The following is a 24,991-nucleotide window of genomic DNA, read 5'->3' on the forward strand; positions in this document are numbered from 1 at the left end:
CGGACAGGGCCGGCCCCTCGCCCTAAGCGGCATAAGTCTTTAGGGACTCGAAAAACCTCGCTGAACAGTGACCAATCTCTCACCTTATCATGACAGTCAGTTTTAGCTTTCTCTACTAAGGTGCTCAGCCCGGCAGAACCGGGGCACAATCGCAGTAGTTCTCCTAGCGCTACCTTAGCCGATAGAGTGGAATGTAAGGTACCAAAACATAGGAGCCAGGCAAACCCAACATTTGACCAAAGACATGATTCAGAGCTGATGCATATAATGCTATAAGTTCAGGGTGCCACACTTGTGAAAGTGTTCGGACTTTTCACACCGCATTGTGGGGTACGTGAGCCCCTGGTGTATTGGTCGTACCAAAGTGTACGGTTGCAAGGCGTCATTAATGAACACATATATATATGTAAAAAATGCAATAATGGTCGTAATGTAATGCATTATTTATTAAAAAGCTGCATTAAAGCAGAGTGATACAGATAGTGCGATAAGCAAAAAGTAGGACTAAGTCCCTTCCAAGGGCGATCTGAGGGATGATATGAAATCTGAGATCAACCTGGGAATTGCGTTGTATAATGCAGCTGTCTGCCTTCTTGGTTGCTGCATCATGTGTTCGGCAATAGTGCTGTTGGACAGTGTTTCCAGAGATTAAGGTCCTGAAAAAAGAAAAAATAACCAAACGGGAAGCCCCTAGTGCGGTTTAGGCCGCATTTTGGGGCATGCCGCAGTTGTGCGCCCCCTCCCCACCTGTGCCCATGGTATTTTTAATGCGTAATTATGTACGTGCGGCACGAATATCACCGTTGGGCTAGGGTTGGGGTGGCCTCCGTATTGTTACGCGAGCTCAGATTGCGCCAGGCGGTCTATTTGCCGATTGTCTCGAGCGCGCTTGAAGGTGTCCGGGCTTTGAAACGCCGAACTGGTTGATTGCCTTGAGAGGCTGCTTTGCGCTTCTGCTGCGAGGGCTGCGGTGTGCTCCTTTGTTCGGAGGGAGCGCTCTGTGTTTCCATTGACTGTAATAACTCCGCAGGGTCCTGGCATTTTGAGCTTGAGGTATGCATAATGCGGTACCGCATTGAATCTAGCAAATATGGTTCGCCCGAGCAGCGCGTGATAACCACTGTGGAACGGGACTATATCGAAGATTAACTCTTCGCTTCGGAAGTTATCCGGGGATCCGAAGATCACTTCCAGTGTAATTGAGCCTGTGCAATGGGCCTCTACGCTTGGAATGACACCCTTAAAGGTCGTTTTTGTGGGTTTGATCCTTGAGGGGTCTATACCCATTTTGCGCACTGTGTCCTGATAAAGCAGGTTCAGGCTACTGCCGCCGTCCATAAGGACTCGAGTGAGGTGAAATCCGTCGATGATTGGGTCTAGGACCAGTGCGGCAAATCCGCCATGACGAATACTAGTGGGGTGGTCCCTGCGATCAAAGGTGATCGGGCAGGAGGACCAAGGGTTGATCTTTGTGGCGACTGGCTCCAACGCATATACGTCCCTGAGCGCACGCTTCCGCTCCCTCTTGAGGATGCGGGTTGCGTATATCATGTTCACTGTCCGCACTTGCGGGGGAAACCTCTTCTGTCCTCCAGTGTGCGGCTGCCGGGGTTCCTCCTTGTCATCGCTATGCGGCCCCTTGTCCTTATTTTTGGCAGTTAACTTGCCAGCCTGCTTGAACACCCAACAATCCCTGTTGGTGTGATTGGCTGGCTTGTCTGGGGTGCCGTGTATTTGACACGAGCGATCGAGTATACGGTCCAAACTGGACGGACCCGGCGTACTTTGTTTGAATGGCTTTTTCCGCTGACCGGGTTTAGAGCCTTTGAATCCGGCATTGACTGCCGTATCCTCAATATTTTCGCTGTTAATGCGGCGCTTATGCTTGTTGCGACGTGACCTGCTATTGTCGTCCTTGGTATCTAGGGTACCATGGTTCTTTGATATGTTATTACTGCGAGCCAGCCAACTGTCTTCTCCCGCACAAAAGCGGGTCATGAGCATCGTGAGAGCTGCCATAGATTCTGGCTTTTCCTGACCAAGGTGCCGGGCTAGCCACTCGTCTCGGATATTGTGCTTGAAAGCCGCTAAGGCCTCCGCATCCGGACAGTCGACGATTTGATTTTTCTTTGTAAGGAACCGAGTCCAGAATTGCCTGGCCGACTCTTCTGGCTGCTGAATTATGTGGCTCAAGTCATCGGCGTCTGGTGGTCGCACATAAGTGCCCTGAAAGTTGTCGAGGAATGCAGTTTCCAGATCTTCCCAACAACTAATGGAGTCCGCTGGCAAGCTGTTAAGCCAATGCCGCGCTGGTCCTTTGAGCTTTAGTGGGAGGTATTTGATGGCGTGTAAGTCATCACCGCGGGCCATGTGGATGTGGAGGAGGAAGTCCTCAATCCATACTACGGGATCTGTTGTACCATCGTATGATTCGATGTTTACAGGTTTGAAACCTTCTGGGAATTGATGTTCCATTACTTCGTCTGTGAAGCATAAGGGGTGTGCGGCGCCTCTGTATTGGGCTATATCTCGACGCAGCTCGAATGGGTCTTGCCCATTGTGTTCAGCCCGGCCGGGTTTGCTTGTACTGTATCCGGCGTGACGTTTGTCGTCTCGCAGAGTGGTGTGCCCTCGTTATCCGTAGATCGATCTTGAATGCTTTGCCTTGTCCTCTAGCATGTCTCGCAGGTCTAGCGTATCTCCCCATGCCTTTTTATTAATGGCGTTGGGGTGGAGGCTGAGCTTTTGGCCGGAATGCCTCTCTATCGCGGCCACGAGGTGGCCGATCAGCCCTATCATACGCTTCTTCCTCCAGTCGGGGTAGTAACCTGTGCCTTGGGTAACTCTTGGAGGGGCGCTCGAGTTTATATTCCTCGGCTGCGAGGACTTCAGTCCATTTGTCAGCTAGCAGATCTTGATCAGCTTGAAGCTGTTGCTGCTTTTTCTTCAGGCTATTTGCCGTGGCCATAAGCCGGCGCTTGAAGCGCTCTTGTTCGACGGGATCCTCTGGGACGGCGAATTCATCGTCGCCGAGGCTTGCCTCGTCTTCGGAGGGGGGTGTAATTGTCATCCTCCTCCTCTCCATCTCCCGCTCTCTTAGGAGAGCTGGCTTCTTCATCCTCCTGCTCTAAGTCTTGCTGGAGGGGATTGTTGTTGTCTTCGGCACTGCCCGGAGTATTATTATCTCCTGTGCCGGTATCACCACTTTTGCTTTGGCGGGACTTAGAGCGGCGCCGCTGACGTCGGCGCTTGGGTTGCTTCTTGGAGGGGTCATCCTCCGCTATCTCGTCGCCATTGCCTTCATTGGGTGTATCCACCATGTATATGTCATATGACGAGGTGGCTTTCTAGTGCCCTATAGTTGCTGGTTCATGTTCGTCTCCTACATCGTCGTCCATACCGTCGATGTCTTCGGAGTCGAAGTCGAGCATGTCAGTTAAATCATCGACAGTGGCTACATAGTGGGTGGTGGGTGGGCGTCGAATTTCTTCGTCGTCCACATCCCAATCCTGTTGGCCATAATCCGACCAGGGCTCTCCTGACAAAGAGAGAGACCTTAGTGAATTCAGAATGTCGCCAAAGGGCGAGTGCTGAAAGATATCTGCGGCGGTGAATTCCATAATCGGCGCCCAATCTGATTCGATTGGCAGGGGCGCGGGTGGTTCGGAGTTAGAAAAAGAGTCTGGCACCTTGGAGTCACGGGTTGCGCAGAGGATTATGCTGGTGTTTGGCTCGATCGCCGTTGAGACTACAGCCCCTGAGGTGGTGTCTAACCACCCGTCCTCGATCGGCGCAGTTGGCTCTGAGCTAAGGGTCAGAGCTGATGCAGGCGCGGCCTCTGGGTACTGTTCGGCGGCAGAGCTAGGTCATACCCATCGCGACAGTGCGGCATGCCCGGCTGTGGCTCGAATTCGTCGAAGATCAAGTCTCCGCGGATGTCGTACGTGTAGTTCAAACTTCCAAATCTGACCTGATGGCCAGGGGCGTAGTTTTTAATCTACTCCAGATGGCCAAGCGAATTAGCCCGTAGTGCAAAGCCGCCGAATACGAAGATCTGTCCGGGGAGAAAAGTCTCACCCTGGACCACATCGCTATCGATGATAGTAGGAGCCATCAAGCCTAACGGTGACGACATAGAGGAACTCTCAATGAAAGCACCAATGTCAGTGTCAAAACCGGCGGATCTCGGGTAGGGGGTTCCGAACTATGCGTCTAGGCCGGATAGTAACAGGAGGCAGGGGACACGAAGTTTTACCCAGGTTCGGGCCCTCTTGATGGAGGTAAAACCCTACGTCCTGCTTGATTAATATTGATGATATGGATAGTACAAGAGTAGATCTACCACGAGATCAGAGAGGCTAAACCCTAGAAACTAGCCTATAGTATGATTGTATGTTGTGATTGTTGTCCTACGGACTAAAACCCTTCGGTTTATATAGACACCAGAGAGGGTTAGGGTTAAACAAGGTCGGTTACAAAGGAGGAGATATCCATATACGTATCGCCTAGCTTGCCTTCTACACCAAGTAGAGTCCCATCCGGACACGAGACGAAGTCTTCAATCTTGTATCTTCATAGTCTAATAGTCCGGCCAATGAAGATAGTCCGGCTGTCCGGAGACCTCCTAATCCAGGACTCCCACAATAACCAAGGAGCATATTGAGCAGGCTAAAAGCCTCATGATCACTGTTGGACAACTCCTCGATATCGAGCCCATGTCTCTGACTAGAGAGGAGGAAATAAAACGGAAATATGTCCGGGGCCAACCTTTGGTCGAGGCAGACGAGGTCAAGAAGCTCCCAACAAGAATGTATGAATTGCATCAATGGTACATGGACATTACCAAGATTTCCAATCGAGAGTCCCTCATGGTGAATATCAAGAAGGATCATTACTACCATGAGAAAGCTGTGTCCGTTGAGTATTCAGAACTATTTCAGTTATACAATCAAGATGCACTCGACAAATCTATCGTCAGTTGCTATTGTCTGTAAGTGATTTCTTTCTGTAATTTAAGTCTCAAGCTAGCTGTAGTGATCATTTTGATCAATCATTACCTGTAATTATCCTCACTATATTCTTTTCTGTGGTATTATGCAGGATGGAGATTTATGAAATGAAAAAAGGTGGACGCTATGGCATTGGGTTCGTTGACCCAAATACCATTAATGAATACACATAGAAATTAGGTCCATATTACGAAAAAATTGTAGAGGAAAGCATGCTAGAATTCTTCAAGCGCCTCAAATACAATGAAGATATACTATTTCCTTACAACTTCGAGTGAATCACACTGTCTTGTACTACAAATTATGTTTTTGCCTACTAGCTAGCTACATGTTTTTGCTTACATATACCCGCTTAATTAAGACATGCAAACGTGTGTGCATCCAGATTTCACTGGATCTTGTTAATCATTAAAGTTGATGAAGAAACAGTTGAAGTACTAAACTCACTACTTAAGAAACCAACTGACTACACCATCGTGAAGGGAATAGTCAACATGTAATTTCAATCATTATTAACTATATCTCGGCATATTTAATTAGTTCGTCATTTCCTGATAACAACTATTTAATAACCCATTTATTCATTTTCTTTGTCGGCGGGCAGGGTTTGGGCAAAGTTCATCAGGGTCACTCCAGGCCCATGGAAATAAAATCTGAAATGGTATCGACCCATGGTAAGTAATTAAGTAGTACTAGCCAGCTGCCATCTCTTTAATTATCATGCTTGATTAATTATTATCTAATCAAATTCCATTCTCGTAAAGGTCCTGAAGCAGGCGCCGGGGAATAATCTGTGTGCATACTACGTTTACGAGAACATTGGCATGATGGCGTCCGAAAGGAGCAGATCTCAAAGATAGGAGTGGGTACGTTTGTCAGAACACTATTCACAATTTTTACACCATTATCGATCTAGTCACACAACTAATACACATGCATATTGATCTCCTTCTTAACAGTTCAAAGAGGTGCGGGAGAAGCTCCTACCAGAGGACCGCATAGAAGCAATTCAAGAGGAAATAGCGGGATTTTTGCTCGACTAGGTCATAGATCCCAAAGGAGAATACTTTTACCCGCTACCGCCCCCATGAACCACTTCCAATTGTTATCGTGCTCCGAAGGCACCAATTAGGCTAATGCCACTGGCTCCGAAGTCACCAATTAGGAGAAATTGTATATAGCTAGCTATATAGGGTCGCGCTATTCGTCACCCTGGATGAGGAATAGTTATTCTTCATCCCTCTCTAGTTTGACATCAATGCACCATATTTTTAGGTTCCGTAAATTTTGTCTTATTTTTCATATGTAAAATGAGAACGTAAGAAAATATATACTCCCCGTAAAAAATATTTTATATTACTTAAAATTACGAACGTAAAAACATAGTGTAAAACATACATAAAATGCGATATTTCTGGTCTTATAACCTATTTTTTTGTTTTCTTATACCATATTTTACGTAGTGAATCATTATAAATGTAACTATTTGTATTTCAAACATAATTTATTTATGAAGTGATCGTAAGATTACTTCAGGTGAAGAATAACTTATTCTGCATCCTGGGTGATGAATAGTAACAATATATATATATATATATAGACACACACACATATATATATATCCCTGTTCAAGAATTCATCCGATTAACCAGATAACTTGCCGATTAATCCCTACTCATAGGGTCCCCGAGTAGCCGATTACCCGATAAATCATCCGATTAATTAATGAAATAGCCGATTAACTTGCCGATTAGCCTATTAATCCCCTACTCACCAGCCGACCAAACAGCTACCAGTTAACGATTTCCTCAACAATGATATATATATATATATATATATATATATATATATATATATATATATATACACACACACACATATGTATGACCGGTTCTACTAGAAATTCTATTTATATATATGCATAACGTGTACAATATGTAGTATCGTAAAATACCAGCAAACGAAAAAGAATTAAATGGAAAACACAAAATTAAATGAAAAAGAAATCATAAACCCAAAACCTCCAAACTTTTTAATACCGGTTTGTGTCACCAACCGGTACTAAAGGGCTCCCTGCCCCCGGAGCTGGCTCGTGCCACGTGGTTGCCCTTTAGCTCCGGTTCGTGTTGAACCGGTACTAAAGGGGGGAGGACTTTTAATGCCCACACTTTAGTGCCGGTTACCGAACCGGTGCTATTGTCCGGTTCTGCACTAGTGGGTTTTGCCTTCCCAAACCCATCCTCATGAGAAAATCGCAAACCCGTCCCTGTCCCCATCACCGTGTGCGGGGCTAGTTTTTCGCCCGTCCCCTAAACCCATCGGTTTTCGGGGAACCCACGAGAAAATAAAAATATTTAAACAAACATAGTGGCGACAAAGAGTAACATTTGAATAGCAAAACAAGCACATTTCAGCAGCATAACTAGAGCAAATTTCAACAAAAAACAATAGTAGATGGTTCAACAGCTATGTAGAATGTATTTTAGCAGATTTAAACAATATACATAGTATGTTTCGGAGGCAGCAAACGTAAGATAAATAGTAGCAACAATGATATCATTTCAGCAGCAACATAGTATATTTCAGTAGCAAAACAACTGCAAATTTCAGCACAATACTTAGGAATAACATCAGCTAAAAGAAGTTTATTTCAGCACAACTATAGCCCATTTCAACAACGAACATAAGCATATTTCAACAACAAACAGGAGCATATTTCAATAAAATAATGTATTTTGCCGAGTTTGTTGGGTTTCGGGTTCGGGGACTACCGAAATGGGTGCAAACCTATGAAACGTGTCGGATTGTATAATGTGCCCAACAACATCCCCACGGGGATGAAAAGACGCTCATCCCCGTCCCCTAATAGGGTAAAAACCCGCGGGGACGCAGGTTTCGGGGCCCGTTGCCACCTTGAACTCCAACGCAGGATAGGTGTAGCACATGCGGTCGCATCGGAGCAGGATAGGTGTAGCACATGCGGTCGCATCGGAACAGGAGCTGGCCATGAATCTACTCCAACAACATACACGGCCTTCAGCCAATGCATGCAAGCTTCACCGAGCCGTTGTGTCTCGGATCGCGGGAGAGCACTTCGCCGGCATCAGCCGCCAACGCATCGAGCGACCTACATCGAGCTGCTGCAGCGCTTGAGCTACATCGACTCTCCATCGACAGCCGAGACATCGCCCAGAAAATTAGATCATCACACGTACGAGCCGGCGACCGGACGCACATGGACACCCTGTCACCCTCGCCCGCACCAAGAGATCTACACCAAGCTGCACGACTACATCACGAAAGAAAATCTTCGTCGAGCACATACATATGAAGTGACCACGACAAGCATCGTCCACACGCCATGCAGATGTGGAGCAAGGTGCAATCATTATCGACTTCTTCGGCAAGTCACGACATCGACACTTTGTCGCCGCGAGGGACGTCTTCAAACGACGCATCATTGTCAACACGCCGCTGCGACGTCATCGTCGACACTTCATCCCTAAGGACTTTATCAACATGGTCTTTATCAATGTGGTCTTCATCAACATCATCGTCAACACACCGGCGCTACCTCGTTCATAAGATGGACACCTAGCGTCTTCTGACAGACTTTTCTGCAAGACGCGACCTCGACGACGGCAATGACCGCGTCACGACAACGGCATCGACCACGTCATTCATGACGGCACAATTGTATCGACACGGCGTCACTACAGTGACAACCCTACACGGCCAGATGGTTCTGACAAAACCAATGCGTGCTCGATTGGCTTCCTCCGGTCTTGGCAAAACTAGTGGACTCATCGCCGACGGCACCCTCTGACATCCGCAAGGTGCATCGTCCACGACTGCATCTTCGTCATCTACAACATAGCGCATTTTTTTGCGCCTCCGGCTTTGTGCGGCTTCATCCACGACAACTACTTCATCGACCATGACTACCTCGACCACGACTACGTCATGATCGGCTACATCGACATTGACATACATGGCTACGTCTACAGCTACTCATCGGCAACAGTTTCAGTCAACAGCATCCGCCTCGTCACTTGCGTCCACGACACTTCTTCTATGACTGCGGGAGGGAATAAAGGAGAAGACAGGAAAGGCACCAGAAGGGGACGCAGTCACCGCCCTAGGTGCGGACCCATCAGCCATCAGAGACGCAGTTGATGATGGTGCAGGAGAAGACGACAGAAGCGCAAGACTTCACATTCACTCGCACTCGTCCACTTCACTTCCGCTACGACTGAGGGGAAATGTTAGAAATATAATTGGGTTTAACTTAGAGATAAGAAGATAAAGATAGAATTAGTTTAAACCACATGTAACTTGTCTTGTATTTCAAATTTCTACCCCATCATGTACTCTATATAATCCCCCACAAGGGTTAGATCAATACAACACACAATATTCATCATCCTATAGTTTTCTACACACATATTTGTGCTAGACGCAAGCAGTAATACTCGATTCCCTTGCGGACAAAAAAGGAACTCGTGTGTGCCAAGGATGTCAGAGGTGATGTCGTCACACATACATACGTGTATCTGTTTCTAATTTTATTTAAAACAAGTAATTGCAACACTCGGCAAAGCATTTGCCGAGTTCATATGGCCTTTTGCCGAGTATTCTGGGTACTCAGGAAAGCCAGAGATTTCAGTGTACATAGGTAGAAATTTGTTGGATTTTACGTGGTGGATGTACGAGTCACAGCTTGTCACACTGCGCCGGCACCAAGAGCAACTTACCCGCCGCCAAATCGTAGACGATGTGTGTCTCTTGCTGCTGGAAGTTGCCTATAAGCGTCATATCCCTTTGGCCCGACGTACTTACCACCACGCACACCTGGCCGGACTCATGGTCCTCCGTCACGTAGTTCTCCCGCGGCAGGTCCCAGTCCGCACCCTCCAGATGGAAGATGAGCTTCGGCATGGGCGCCGTGTTCTTGGCATCCCAGGAGAAGCATTCGTCGTCCTCGTCCGCGGTCTTATTGACTGGCAATGCCACCTGCGCGATGAATGCGCTCTTCAGCTGCCTGAACACGGCATCCGGAAATGTGGTGAGGTCCGTGCCGCTGTCGATGATAGTCCCGCCGGAGCCATCGGCCTTGATCGCCAATGCCGACTCGGGAACCGGCAGCCGCGTCTCGCCGACGATGACCCCTTTGAAACTGAGGAAGCAGTAGGAGGAGCCGTCGGTGTTCGGAGCAGGGCTCCGTACGAACGAAGTGGATAGGGTCGGCCCTGTGGCGTGCGCCTTGAGGTCGCCCGTGGCGCCCAGGAACACGGGGCTGCTATTGGCCTCGAACCTGGCGGTGAAGCAGTAGGAGAACTGCCGGACCTTGAGCTGCGAATGCAGCGACAGTGGCCCGCAGCCGAACCCCGCGGTGCCAGTCTCAGTTCCTAAAAAATTGCCGACATTGTACATGCCACAGCCAGGGACGGAGCCAGAAAATGAAGATGGGGGGTGGGGCAAGAACTCAAAGCACCAAAATCATAGTAGGATATGTGGTCATATACCTAGTAAATAATGAAAGATCTAGAAGTAAATATATGTATGTTGTTCTATAATAAAAAAATCATATCTATTAATTTGAGTCGGTGCTACATTGCATTTCGTTTGAATTTTTTTTTGACCCCCCGGAACCGTAGAACAATAGTTTTACGGTATATTTTCATTTATAAAAATAAATATGTACAGCCAAACTAAAAAGAAAATACAGGAAATCTAGCCAACTCCAGTTTTCTTTAACATAGATAAAAATTATCTACGAGCTCTTATGAAAGAAGGGAATTCAACCATTGCTGCTCAAGAGCGGCAACATTCTTCAATTTAGTGCGATATTTCTGAGCCAGGGGACCTTGGAGCCAGTTGTCTGTCCAAAACAGAGTAGAATCTCCCTTGCCCACAGAAGAACTTGCCACTTCCTTGAAGAGAGGAACTAATTTCAAATGTGCTTTCCACCAAAAAGATCTTTCCATTCTCCCTTGTGGTGGGTTGTTTGCGTAATAGGATTCCCAGATCAAATTAACCCAAGGCAGATTGTGCTTGTTGAAGAACTTGTGTAGATTTTTGATAAGCAGAGCTTGATTGTGTAGCTTAATATCCACCACTCCTAGTCCCCCATTAGACTTAGATTTGCAAACTGTCTCCCAAGCAATCATTGCTTTTCCAGATTCCTCCGAACCATACTTTCTCCAAGAACAATGTCTCAAGTATTTATTGATCTGATCGATTACTCCCACTAGTAGGTCCAGGCAACTCATGAAAAATCTTGGAAGGGCAGAAAAAACTGACTTGATAAGTTGCAGTCTTCCATCATAAGAGATCAAGGTTGAGCAACCAGACATTCTTCTTTCAATTCTTTGCAGCATAGGACAAAAGTCTTCAATTTTTAGTTTATGGACACTGAGGGGCAGTCTAAGTAAGGAAAGGGAAAGTTTCCTTCCTCACACTGAAGAATGTCAAGGATGTTGCTCATTTTATGAGGAGCCACATTTATTGGAATCACAATGGATTTGCTATAGTTAACTTTCAGACCTTTTTGAACAGTGAAATGTGCCAAGAGATTCTTAATCTGCATTAACTACATATCTTGAGTCTGAAGAACCACAATAGTATCATCTGCATATTGGATTACAGGGAAGTCAGTACAACTGTTTACTTGCAGTGGAGGGGAGAGGATTCTGTTTCTCTTGGCCTCATTGAGTATGGACTGAAGCAAGTCAGCTGCTAGAACAAAAAGAAGGGGTGAGAGAGGATCCCCTTGTCTAACTCCCCTCTTGTAATGAAAGAGTTTACCAGGTATTCCATTGAGCAGCACAGCAGAGGTCCCAGACTTGAAAATCATATCTATCCAGTTAATCCATCTCTGCCCAAATCCTTTGACTTTCAAGATATCTAAGATTGATTTGTGCTCAATTAGGTCAAAGTCCTTTTCAAAGTCCAATTTCAAAATAAGAAGTTCCTCTTTGGACTGCTGGCATTGATGAAGATATTCAAAAGCCCAGGCTAGGCAATCTTGATTGTTTTAGACTTTATAAACCCATACTGGTTGATGTGCACTAGCTGAAGAATGATAGTCTGAAGTCTATTAGCCAGGAGCTTGGTGATTATCTTTATAGAACAATTTAGGAGAGAAATTGGCCTGTAATCCCCTGGCAACATTGGATTATCTTTTTTTGGAATGAGAGTAATATAAGAGGAATTAATGCTCTGAAGATTAAGATTCCCATTATAAAAATCCTTGATCAGACTATAAAAGTCATCAGCAATTATAGTCCAACAACTTTTAATGAAGGCCCCGTTAAATCCATCTGGTCCAGGTGCTTTATCTAGAGGCAATTGAGAAACCACGGCATCTATTTCTTCTTTAGTAAAAGGCCTTTCAAGTTCTCTCAGATTCTCTCTTCGCTGGATGAGGGTGTGCAAAGGAAAAGATTCCACTGTTGGAGCAGAAGTGCTTAATCTATCTTTGAAAGCTCTCCAAAGCACAGCTGCTTTTGCTTGATGCTCAGTTGTCTCATGGCCATTCTCATCTTGGATAGAACTGATGTGATTTCTTCTATATTTGATAGTGGCTTTTTCTTGTAAAATTATTGTGTTTTCATCTCCCAACTTGACCCATCGTATAGTAACCCTTTGCTTCCAGTATGTCCTTTGATAAGGGAGAAGTTTCAGGTAATGCTCACTGATTATACATCTGCCATTCTGTGACGCCCCGAGACCGATGTGCCAGGTGTCTTCCAGTTATTCGCTGTTGTTGCCTTGTCATTGCTTGTGTGTCATGCATTGCATATCATGTCATCATGTGCATTGCATCATCATGTTTTCAAAATTTGCATCCGTCCCGGCCTCCTCGTTCTCTCAGTTGTCCGTTCTGAGTCCAAACACACTTGCACGCGCCCGCGGCATGTCCAAAATATTATTTTTTAAGTGGCCGGAAAATGTTCTCGGAATGGGATGAAAGTTGGCGTGTGGTCTTATTATAGTGTAGATAGACCACCTGTCAAGTTTCATCGCGTTCGGAGTTCGTTTGACCCCCCAACGATTAACTATAGCGGCATTATAGCCGGTCTAACGTCGGACGTTTTCGGTCTCCGGAAACAGATGTCGGGCCCTCTCTCTCTCTCTTCTTCTCCTCGCAGTCTCGCCACAACCCACACTAGTGCAGAACCGGGCAATAGCACCGGTTCGTAAGGCCCTTTAGTGCATGTTCCATAACCGGCACTAAAGTGTGGGCACTAAAGCCCCCCCCCCCTTTTAGTACCGGTTCAGCACGAACCGGTGCTAAAGGGCAACCACGTGGCACGAGCCAGCTCCGGGGGCCGGGAGCCCTTTAGTACCGGTTGGTAACACCAACCGGTACTAAAATGTTTGGGTTTTTTTTGGTTTTATGATTTCTTTTTCATTTAATTTTGTGTTTTCCATTTTAATTCTTTTTCGTTTGCTGGTATTTTACGATACTACACATTGTACACGTTATGCATATATATATATATATATATATATATATATATATATATATATAGAATTTCTAGTAGAACCAATCATATATATATCATCAATGTCTCACAACCCACCATATTAATTCACACATACACACATGTATAGCTATATACAATTTCTCCTACATATGCATGTTGCCTTCGGAGCCAGTGGCATTAGCCTAATTGGTGCCTTGGGAGCACGATGACAATTGGAAGTGGTTCATGACCTGGTCGATGGGGGCGGTAGCGGGTAATAGTATTCTCCCTTCGGATTTATGACCTGGTCGAGCAAAAATCCCGCTATTTCCTCTTGAAGTGCTTCTACGCGCTCCGTTTCTAGGAGCTTCTCCCGCACCTCTGTGAACTGTTAAGAAGGAGAGCAATATGCATGTGTATTAGTTGTGTGACTAGATATCGATAATGGTGTAAAAATTGTGAATAGTGTTCTGACAAGCGTACCCATTCCTGTCTTTGAGATCTGCTCCTTTCGGACGCCATCATGCGAATGTTCTCGCAAACGCAGAATGCACACAGGTCAGTCCCCTGCACCTGCTTCAGGGCCTTTATTACGAGAATGGAATTTAATTTGATCAGATAATAATTAATCAAGCATGATAATTAAAGAGATGGCAGCTAGCTAGCTAGCTAGTACTACTTAATTACTTACCTTGGGTCGAAACCATTTCAGCTGTCGTTTCCATTCGCTTTCTGTGACGCTGATGAACCTTGCCCAAGCCCTGCCCGCTGACAAAGAAAATGAATAAAGGGGTTATTAAGTAGTTCATATCATGAAATGACGAACTAAATAGGCCGAGATATATAGTTAATAATGATTGAAATTACCTGTTGACTATCCCAAACAAGATGTTATAGTCACTATTTGCTTTGAGTAGTGAGTCCAGTATTTCAACTGTTCCGGCGTCAACTTTAATGATACGCAAGATCCAGTGAAATCTGCATGCACACACGTTTGCATGTCTTAATTAAGCGGGCATATGTAAGCAAAAACATGTAGCTAGCTAGTAGGCAAAAACAGAGAATTTGTAGTACAAGAAAGTGTGACTCACTAGAAGTTGTAAGGAAGTAGTATATCTTCATTGTATTTGAGGCGCTTCAAGAACTCTAGCATGCTGTCCTCTACCTGCTTTTCATGATGCTTGTTTATTTTCCATGTGTATTCATTAACTGTGTTTGGGTCAATGAACCCAATGCCATAGCGTCCACCTTTTCTCATTTCATACATCTTCATCCTGCATAATACCACAGAAAAGAATATAGTGAGGATAATTACAGATAATGATTGATCAAAAGGATCACTACAGCTAGCTTGAGACTTAAATTATAGAAAGAAATCACTTACAGACAATAGCAACCGACGATAGATTTGTCGAGTGCGTCTTGATTGTATAACTGAAACAGTTGAGAATACTCAACGGTCACAGGTTTCTGATGGTAGTAATGATCCTTATTGACTTGCACCATGAGGGACTCTCAATCGAATCTCTTGGTAATGTCCATGTACCATTGATGCAATTCATACATTCTCGTTGGGAGCTTCTTGACCTCTTCTGGCTTGACCCAAGGTTGGCCCCGGGCATATTTCCGTTTTATTTCCTCCTCTGTAAGCACAGGCATGTCCTCGATCACGAGGAGTTGTCCAACAGTGATGTTGAGAGTTTCAGCCTGCATTATATGCTCCTGGGTTATTACCACATCGCCCACCTCGGGAACGTAAACTGTTTGCCCACAATAATATTGGGCGCGCGTACTGTCACGTGTTGTTGGCGGCACAACAAGCGGGGGATCAATTGCGCCGCCTGTTCTCCCAGCTGGGCAACGGTTTTCCCGCATTTTTTGACAGCTGCTTGTTGTTTGCTCGAGTTCGAGCTCGCCTCCTTCTGTAGACGTTGTCGATGTAACTTCCTGATGTGGCGCTCATAGTCTGTGTCAACAGGCTTAGGAGCTGGTGGTTGAGACATACGAATGAAGTGGTCAACTACTTCCACGGGCACTTTCTCCCTTGGCGGCGGTGGCGGTTTCGGTCCAAAATGGGCGTCGACTTCTGCCCGCACTATGGCATTGGTTTGCTCCTCGGTCCTGTCGTAAGCCCTCTCAGGAAGAGGAGTAGTGAGGTTTGGACCATATTTATATCGCTTGCCTCCGCCTGTACTTCCTGTACTATGACCTCGACTCGTACCGCTACGCACCATAGCTGCGGGGTGTCTCTTCTGCGATTGCTGAGGCGGCGGAGACGGCTGACGGGGCTGAGTTGGACGAGGAGGAGTGGCCTGAAGCTGTGCCAGACTTGGAGGAGGAGTGGCCTGAGGTTGTGCCGGACTTGGAGGAGGAGTGGACGTCTGACGCTGTGTCGGACTTGGAGGAGGAGTGGCCTGACACTTTGCCGGACTTGGAGGAGGAGGAGTGGCCTCACGCGTTGGTGGACTTGGAGGAGCGGGAGTCTGCTGACTCGGTGGCGGACTTCCACGAGGAGTCGGGTGACGCGGTGTCGGTGGCCTTCGAAAGATGATGCAATCCTTTCTCCATAGGATGATACGATGTTTGGCATCTCCGAGTGTGTGCTCCTCGTCACCTCCAGGAATGTCAAGCTCTAGCCCCGAATATTGGTCCACCACCTCATCAACCACGACACGAGCATAGCCTGCTGGAATTGGGTTGCAATGGAAGGTTGCATCGTGGGAATTTGTATAAGCAACGCCGTCCGCCACCTTCAAGGATATGTTCTTAATTTTGAAGTGTAGCTCGCAGTTAGTGTTCTCCGCGATGTCATCCACGCGGTATCTATCCAGCATTGCGTCAAACGGGGCGGAACCCACGCTGCTTCTCGGCATGGATGGGACGGTGCTATCCAAGGCTGGATCATCCGCTAGCTGCTGCAGCTGCCGAGACCCCCTTTGCTGGCTAAGTGAGTCGATCTGCTCCTGCTGCCGCTGGAATTTGACTGCCAAGTCCGCGTGCGCTGATTCTAGGCCTTGAAGGCGTTCATAGTCCAGTCTGAAAACCCCTCATACCACGGAATAGCGCCCTTGCCTCGTGTTCTTCCCGGGTGTTCAGGATTTCCCAGGGCACGCGTAAGCTCGTCGTTCTCTCTGTTGGGCTGGAACACCCCCGTTCGAGCCTCTTCTATTGCAACAAGTATATTATCGTCAGCTCCGTTCAGACATGCCTTCGTCGAAACTTTGCCTGTCTTCGGGTCCAACTCCCCCCCATGCGCATAGAACCAAGTCCTGCGCCTAGGAGGCCAGCTCTTAGTAACCGGAGTGACACCTGCATCCTCCATCTCTTTCTCAGACTTATCCCACTTAGGCATTGCCACCGCGTACCCACCTGGCCCCAGCTTATGGAACTTATCCTTCTTTTCAGCATTCTTCTTGTTTATTCTCGACCGTTCCTTAGCTAATTCTGAATCCTTGAATTTCACGAAATCGTCCCAATGAGCACTTTGATTCTCTAGTGTTCCCTCGAATACTGGAGTCTTCCTTCCTCCCTTGACGTACTTGTCCCATTCATGATTCTTGTGGTTCTTGAATGCAACCGCCATCTTCCTAAGAGCAGCGTCCTTGACTTTCTACACATCTGCTTCTGTGAAATGATCTGGTAGGGTGAAATGTTCCATGAGAGTATCCCAAAGCAGACTTTTTTGTCTGTCGTCGACAAAAGTAAGATCTGGACGTGGCTTTGCTGGCTCTCTCCATTCTTGAAGGGAGATCGGGAGTTGGTCCTTCACAAGAACTCCGCACTGACGAACAAACTTGTCCGCAATCTTCTTAGGCGCTAATGGTTCGCCATTAGGTCTGATTGCCTCGATATTATACTTTACGCCCTCCTTCAACTTTTTGTTCGGGCCTCGTTTCGTCCTGTTGCCTGAAGATTTGCTCGATCCGGATGGCTGAAAGAAGAAAGATCGATTCGTTAATATATCTTCAACTCATTTAAAACATGTGGTGATCACCAGATGCCTGCTTATATAAATATATATACCTCGCCGGTCTTTGTTGTTTCAGGATCAACATGTTCTGCGTCCTTGTCATAATCGTAGTTCATGACTTCATCAATTCGGTCGTCGCGATCGAATATCATATCACCCTCTCTGGTGTTGTTTAGAAATTCGGAGCCATCATAATCTTCTTCATTCTGATCATCATCTGGCCCGCGTATAATATCGAACATAGTCTGTTCTCCCTCTCTATCGGTATTGTCCGCCATAGCTTTTATTTAACTATGCCAAAAGAAATATAAAACAATTTAGTATTCAAATTACATCGTCTCGAATAATAGATATAATCTCGAATACATCGTCTCGAATAATAGATATAATCTCGAATACATCGTCTCGAATAATATATAATATTGAATAGTACATCACTGGCTAGGTAGCTAATTAAAGATCGAATACTACAGAAGAATCTAGGACACTCGCGGTTCCTGCGGCGCGGGCGGTGGACACCCAAAGAGAAGGAACCCTCACAGGATCATAGCTGAAGTGAGATCCCTGAAGAAACTGCCAGGTATTGGAGAACCTGCCGCCATCTAATGCAACCATGTAGCGATGGACGCGCTCGTCCTCCTCCCTGACACGGCAACGTACCACCTTCGGCGGGGCCGGCTCACTCCGCACCGAAACTGGCCCACGCGAACGCCACCAAACGAGATCAGGGTCGACGATGGGACCCGGGGCCGGGTTCCTCATCAAGCGGCGCGCCCCTCCAGGCAGCACCTCCCAGTGTCAGCCCGGCGGAGCCCAGTCTCGGACATGGGTCAGTCGGACGTCATCGCGGACGGGTCGACGGCGAGGATGCGGGACGGGCACCATCGAGAACAAATACTAGCTATATGCCCGCAAAAAGTAACATTTTCTTAATGATTGGATTTTGATAACTAAAATTTCTAACATTTCTATATAACACTAATTATGCTATCATTGCATATGTCAAAATTCTATATGCTATTTCATACTAATTAAGCATCTAACACTAAAAACAGAAAACACAACTTTTATACATCCATTAAAAAACTGAAAAACAACATTATATAAAAAAAATCCATACTAATTAAACACTAATTATATCCATCTAACATGCATTCATACATATATACTAGTGAAAAAAATAATAATCTAAAAAATCTAAACTAATTAAACATACAAAATACGTATATACTAATATATACATGCATTAATTCATACATATGTACGTGTGTGTGTGTGTGTGTGTTCATCATTCTTGTGTGTGTGCGTATGGGCTCGGGGAGGGGCGGCGCCCATGGTGGCCGCCGGGGGCGAGGGAGAGGGGTTAGAGGGGGAGAGATCACAGCGGGGCGACGGCGACGGCGAGGCGACGGCCGGGGGCGGCGACGGGCCGGGGCGTGACGCGAGGGCAGCAACGCGGGGACGGCGCGACGGGGCAGGCCCGGGGCGGCGACGGAGACGAGGGCGGCGACGGGGATGGGGGCGGCGATAGGGACAGGGGCGGCGACGGGGACGGGGGCGGCGACGGCGACGGCATCGATCGATCGGGGCGCGCGGGCGGTGCTTCAATGGGGAAACAGAGGAAGAAACAGAGGGAGAATGAAATTTCCGTAAGTGTTGTATATATAGAAGGAACCTTTAGTACCAGTTGGAGCCACCAACCGGTACTAAAGGCCTGTTTTGGCCAGGCCAAGCGGCGGGAACCGCACCCCCTTTAGTACCGGTTGGTGGCTCCAACCAGTACTAAAGGCCCCCCTTTAGTACCGGTTGGTGCCACGAACCGGTACTAGAGGGGGTGCGCTGGCGCAGGTGCGGTGCGCAAGTTTAGTCCCACCTCGCTAGCCGAGGAGCGACCGCACTGGTTTATAAACCCCCGTGTGGTAGCTCTCTCGAGCTCCACTCCAAAGCAGGCCTACTGGGCCTACATGTTCTGTGCAGCCCTGTTGGCCTACCGGGCCTTTGCGGACCTGCATCCTGGCCCAACAACAGGTTGGGTTTCTAGTCATATGCAGGTCGCTCTGGCCTAGTAGGCGGGCTTTTTTATTTTTTTGCTTTATTTATTTTTGAGTTGTTTTTTGTGTATTTAGAGTTTCTTTGTGAATATTTTTGCTTTAGGTACAAAAAATTACAAACTTTCTGTTAGTGCCCGTAGTTTTCAAATTTGAATAGTTTAAATTTGAATTATTTGAAATTAGTGTGAATCACTAGTTTGTGAATAACTTAACTTTAAAAATCAGTAAAGGCATGAAAGAATTTGTTTGCACATAAAATTTCTTCATGTTTCAAATGCCAAAACACATAATTAACTACCCTAACTATTATAGAGATTCCCTTCTGGGTGTGAAACACAGAAGAAAGTGATGATAGTGAAGCCGATCACATCCCAGATCTTTGGGTGTGAAACTTTTTCTTCGCGTGTGTCCCTTTGCGCTGTAACCATGGAAAATCTTCATCATTTAACGGGATGCTCGGGTCAATATTCACTGTGAATGGAGCAATTTCATCAAACTTTTCATAATCTTCTGACTTGTCTGTCTTGTCATCCACTCCCACGATGTTTCTCTTCCCAGAAAGAACTATGTGCCGCTTTGGCTCATCATACGATGCATTCGCTTCCTTATCTTTTCTTTTTCTTGGCTTGGTAGACATGTCCTTCACATAGAAAACCTGTGCCACATCATTGGCTAGGACGAATGGTTCGTCTGCATACGCAAGATTGTTGAGATCCACTGTTGTCATTCCGTACTGTGCGTCTTCCGTTACCCCGCCTCGTGTCATATTGACCCATTTGCACCGAAACAAAGGGACCTTCAAACCACGTCGATAGTCAAGTTCCCATATGTCCTGTATATAACCATAATATGTTTCCTTTCCCGTCTTGGTTTCTGCATCAAAGCGGACACCACTGTTTTGGTTGGTGCTCTTCTTATCTTGGGCAATCGTGTAAAATGTATTACCATTTATCTCGTACCCTTTGAAAGTCATTATATTCGAAGATGGTAACTGGGACAACAAGTATAGGTCATCTTCAATAGAGGTGTCATGCATGGTACATGTCTGCAACCAGCTGGCGAAACTCCTGGTTTGTTCACGTATAATCCAGTCATCAGACCGCTCCGGGTGTTTGGAGCGTAGCAAATTCTTGTGTTCATCCATATACGGAGCCACCAAGGCGGAATTCTATAGAACTGTGTAGTGTGCTTCAGTGAGAGAATGTCCGTCCATACATATTATTTGTTCCCCTCCTAGCGTGCCTTTTCCATCCAGTCTGCCCTTATGCCGCGATTCAGGAACACCAATCGGCTTAAGGTCAGGAATAAAGTCAATACAAAACTCAATGACCTCCTCATTTTGACGGCCCTTGGAGATGCTTCCTTCTGGCCTAGCACGGTTATGAACATATTTATTTAAGACTCCCATGAACCTCTCAAAGGGGAACATATTGTGTAGAAATACAGGACCCAAAACGTTAATCTCTTCGCATAGGTGAACTAGGACGTGCGTCATGATGTTGAAGAAGGATGGTGGGAACACCAACTCGAAACTGACAAGACATTGCACCAAATCATTCTCTAACCTTGGTATGATTTCTGGATCGATTACCTTCTGAGAGATTGCATTGAGAAATGCACATAGCTTCACAATGGCTAATCGAACGTTTTCCGGAAGAAGCCCCCTCAATGCAACCAGAAGCAGTTGCGTCATAATCACGTGGCAGTCATGAGACTTTAGGTTCTGGAACTTTTTCTCTGCCATGTTTATTATTCCCTTTATATTCGACGAGAAGCCAGACGGTACCTTAATACTGAGCAGGCATTCAAAGAAGATTTCCTTCTCTTCTTTGGTAAGAGCGTAGCTTGCATGACCCTGATGTATGCCGTCTTTTCCGTGCATACGTTGCTGGTCCTCTCGTGCCTCAGGTGTATCTTTTGTCTTCCCATACACGCCCAAGAAGCCAAGCAGGGTCACACAAAGATTCTTTGTCATGTGCATCACGTCGATTGCGGAGCGGACCTCTAGGTCTTTCCAATAGGGCAGGTCCCAAAATATAGATTTCTTCTTCCACATGGGTGCACGTCCGTCAGCGTCATTCGAAACAGGTTGTCCACCAGGACCCTTTCCAAAGACCACCTTCAAATCCTTGACCATATCATGTACATCAGCACCAGTATGGTGGCGAGGCTTCGTCCGGTGATCCGCCTCACCTTTGAAATGCTTGCCTTTCTTTCTTACGGGATGCCTGCTCGGAAGAAATCGACGATGTCCCAGGTAGACATTCTTCTGACAATTAGCCAAATATATACTGTCGGTATCGTCCAAACAGTGCCTGCATGCGCGGTATCCCTTGTTTGTCTGTCTTGAAATGTTACTGAGAGCAGGCCAATCATTGATGGTCATGAACAGCAACGCCTTTAGGTCAAATTCTTCCCCCATGTGCTCATCCCACGCACGTACACCTGTTACATTCCACAGTTGTAAGAGTTCTTCAACTAATGGCCTTAGGTACACATCAATGTCGTTGCCGGGTTGCTTAGGGCCTTGGATGAGCACTGGCATCATAATGAACTTCCGCTTCATGCACAACCAAGGAGGAAGGGTATACAAACATAGAGTCACAGGCCAGGTGCTATGGTTGCTGCTCTGCTCCCCAAAAGGATTAATGCCATCTGCGCTTAGACCAAACCATACGCTCCTTGCGTCATCTGCAAACTCCTTCCCGTACTTTCTTTCGATTTTTCTCCACTGCGACCCGTCAGCGGGTACTCTCAACTTTCCGTCTTTCTTATGGTATTCTTTGTGCCATCGCATCGCCTTGGCATGCTCTTTGTTTTGGAACAAATGTTTCAACCGTGGTATTATAGGAGCATACCACATCACCTTGGCAGGAATCTTCTTCCTGGGGCGCTCGCCCTCGACATCACCAGGGTCATCGCGGCTGATCTTATAGCGCAATGCACCACATACCGGGCAAGCGTTCAAATCCTCGTACTCACCGCGGTAGAGGATGCAATCATTAGGGCATGCATGTATCTTCTGCACCTCTAACCCTAGAGGGCAGACAGCCTTCTTTGCTTCGTACGTACTCTCGGGCAATTCGTTGTCCTTTGGAAGAATATCCTTTATCATTACCAGCAACTTTCCAAATCCCTTGTCAGATACACCATTCTCTGCCTTCCATTGCAGCAATTCCAGTGTGGTGCCTAGCTTTTTCTTGTCACCTATGCAATTCGGGTACAACAATTTTTTGTGATCCTCTAACATGCGCTGCAACTTCTTCTTCTCCAAATCACTTGCGCAGTTTCTCTTTGCATCGGCAATGGCCCGACCTAGATCATCAACGGGCTCATCTGATGCCTCTTCTTCAGCTTCTTCCCGCATTGCCGGCTCAGCTTCTTCCCGCATTACCGGCTCAGCTTCTTCCCCCATTGTTGTATCATCGTATTCAGGGAACCCATGGCCAGGATAGCTGTCGTCGTCCTCTTCTTCTTCATTGTCTTCCATCATAACCCCTCTTTCTCCGTGCTTGGTCCAAACATTATAGTGGGGCATGAAACCAGACTTAAACAGGTGGACGTGAATGGTTCTTGATGTAGAGTAATTATGACCATTCTTACAGCCAGCACATGGACAAGGCATAAAACCATCCGCCCGCTTGTTTGCCTCAGCCGCAAGCAGAAAAGTATGCACGCCCTCAACGAACTGGTGAGAGCATCGGTCATCGTACATCCATTGTCGGCTCATCTTCATTACACAACACCGAATAGACCAAATTAATACAAGTTCATACAACACTTAAATGCAACAAACAAGTAACTCTCTAGCAAAAGCATTTAAATGCAACAACAAATGCGATCAAGATCGCAACTAAGGTAACAATGGATCCAACAGCATAATGATACCAAGCCTCACTATCGATGGCATATTTTCTAATCTTTCTAATCTTCAAGCGCATTTTCTCCATCTTGATCTAGTGATCATCGACGACATCGGCAACATGCAACTCCAATTCCATCTTCTCCCCCTCAATTCTTTTCAATTTTTCTTTCAAGTACTCGTTTTCTCTTTCAACTAAATTTAACCTCTCGACAATAGGGTCGGTTGGAATTTCCGGTTCACATACCTCCTAGAAAAAATTTCTATGTCAACTTGATGGGCATAATTTGTCATAAACACGAAATGCAACTAGTTTTAAAAGAGAATATATATACCACATCCGAATCATAACAAGGACGAGGGCCGACGGGGACGGATATCAAAACCATGGCACTATATGTATAACAAACAACGTACGGGTAAGATAATTATACGAGTAACTATATATCCAAATCACACAAACATCAATTTTTATATAAAATTTCATGAACAAGAGGCTCACCACAAGGTGGTGCCGGCGACGGGACGGTGCGGGCGATCGACGGTGGTTACGACGGAGATTTAGAAGGCACTAAGTAAACCACACCTACATATGCAAACTAAGTGTTATTTTTGACCTCAAATTGCATATAAATCAAATACTAGCACATATATATATATCCTCCCAAATTACTAAACTCACAAATTAATCACTATATAAAGAATTGCAAGAGCTAATCTAGCAATGAGAGATGAAAGGACAAAGTTGCTAACCTTTGTGATCATTTGAATGGATGGGGGCCTTCAAATCTTGACAAATTTTGGGTAAAATGTGTGATGAGCTCAAGAGGAAGAGGGGAAGAACAGAGAGGAGAGGGGAAAGGGGAAGAACAGAGCGAGCTCGGGTGGACGAAGGGTTTATGTAGGACGACCTTTAGTACCGGTTCGTGCCAAGAACCGGTACTAAAGGGGCTGGAGAGCCCCAGTCTGACAACATCCTGCCACCACTCTCATTAGTACCGGTTCGTGGCATGAACCGGTGCTAAAGGTTCGCCACGAACCGGTACTAATGAAAGCGGCCCGGCTAGCCGTTGGAACCGGCACTAATGTATACATTAGTGCCGGCTCAAATACAAACCGGCACTAATGTGCTTCACGTTTGACCCTTTTTCTACTAGTGCCACCTAGTCCATCCTCCTTCCCCTCTTCGCTTCCGGAGTTGTCCGATGCGACCGCACGGTCCGAAACCCTCTCTGCACAGTGCATCGAACCCCTCACGTGCGCGTCCGAAATTGTCCCGGACCCGACCCGGGCAGTCGTCACCGTTGGATCCGGATCATCCCCAAACGTCTACAAAATGTCACCGTTTTCTTATTTGGACTTCTTAGCTATTTTATTCGCGATCGTTCGATTGCGATCGGAGGGACGATATACCCCTAAGTCTAACCCACCTACTATATATAGCTAGTCTAACCCTAGACCAAATCCCAAATTTCTAGGGATCCATCCCACCGCCGCCACTCTCTTCATCGGATTCCACACCGAACCAACAGCATCCCCTCCCGATCCAAAATTCCTCCCAGTCTCGTTTTCCCCAACGAGCCAATCACCACAGCCCCGCCTGACCTACCCCTCGTCCCCGTACGCCG

General features: G+C 46.4%; 1 protein-coding gene across 1 annotated transcript; it reads right to left on the reverse strand.

Annotated features, from left to right (window-relative positions):
- Positions 1–9,722: 9,722 nt before the first annotated feature.
- Positions 9,723–10,442, reverse strand: LOC147983495 (aspartic proteinase nepenthesin-1-like). Its single transcript, XM_087540749.1, has one exon. It carries the CDS (start codon positions 10,440–10,442, stop codon positions 9,723–9,725), a length of 720 nt encoding a protein of 239 aa, XP_087396875.1.
- Between the last annotated feature and the right edge of the window lie 14,549 nt (positions 10,443–24,991).

The sequence above is a fragment of the Triticum urartu genome, chromosome 2A (genome assembly GCF_056163025.1).
Source record: "Triticum urartu cultivar PI428250 chromosome 2A, HENAU_Tu73, whole genome shotgun sequence".
Taxonomy (NCBI): Eukaryota; Viridiplantae; Streptophyta; class Magnoliopsida; order Poales; family Poaceae; genus Triticum; species Triticum urartu.

What these genes read in the sequence shown, in the direction of transcription:
- LOC147983495 (XM_087540749.1), bottom strand. Translation starts at nt 10,442, where the DNA reads ATGTACAATGTCGGCAATTTTTTAGGAACTGAGACTGGCACCGCGGGG.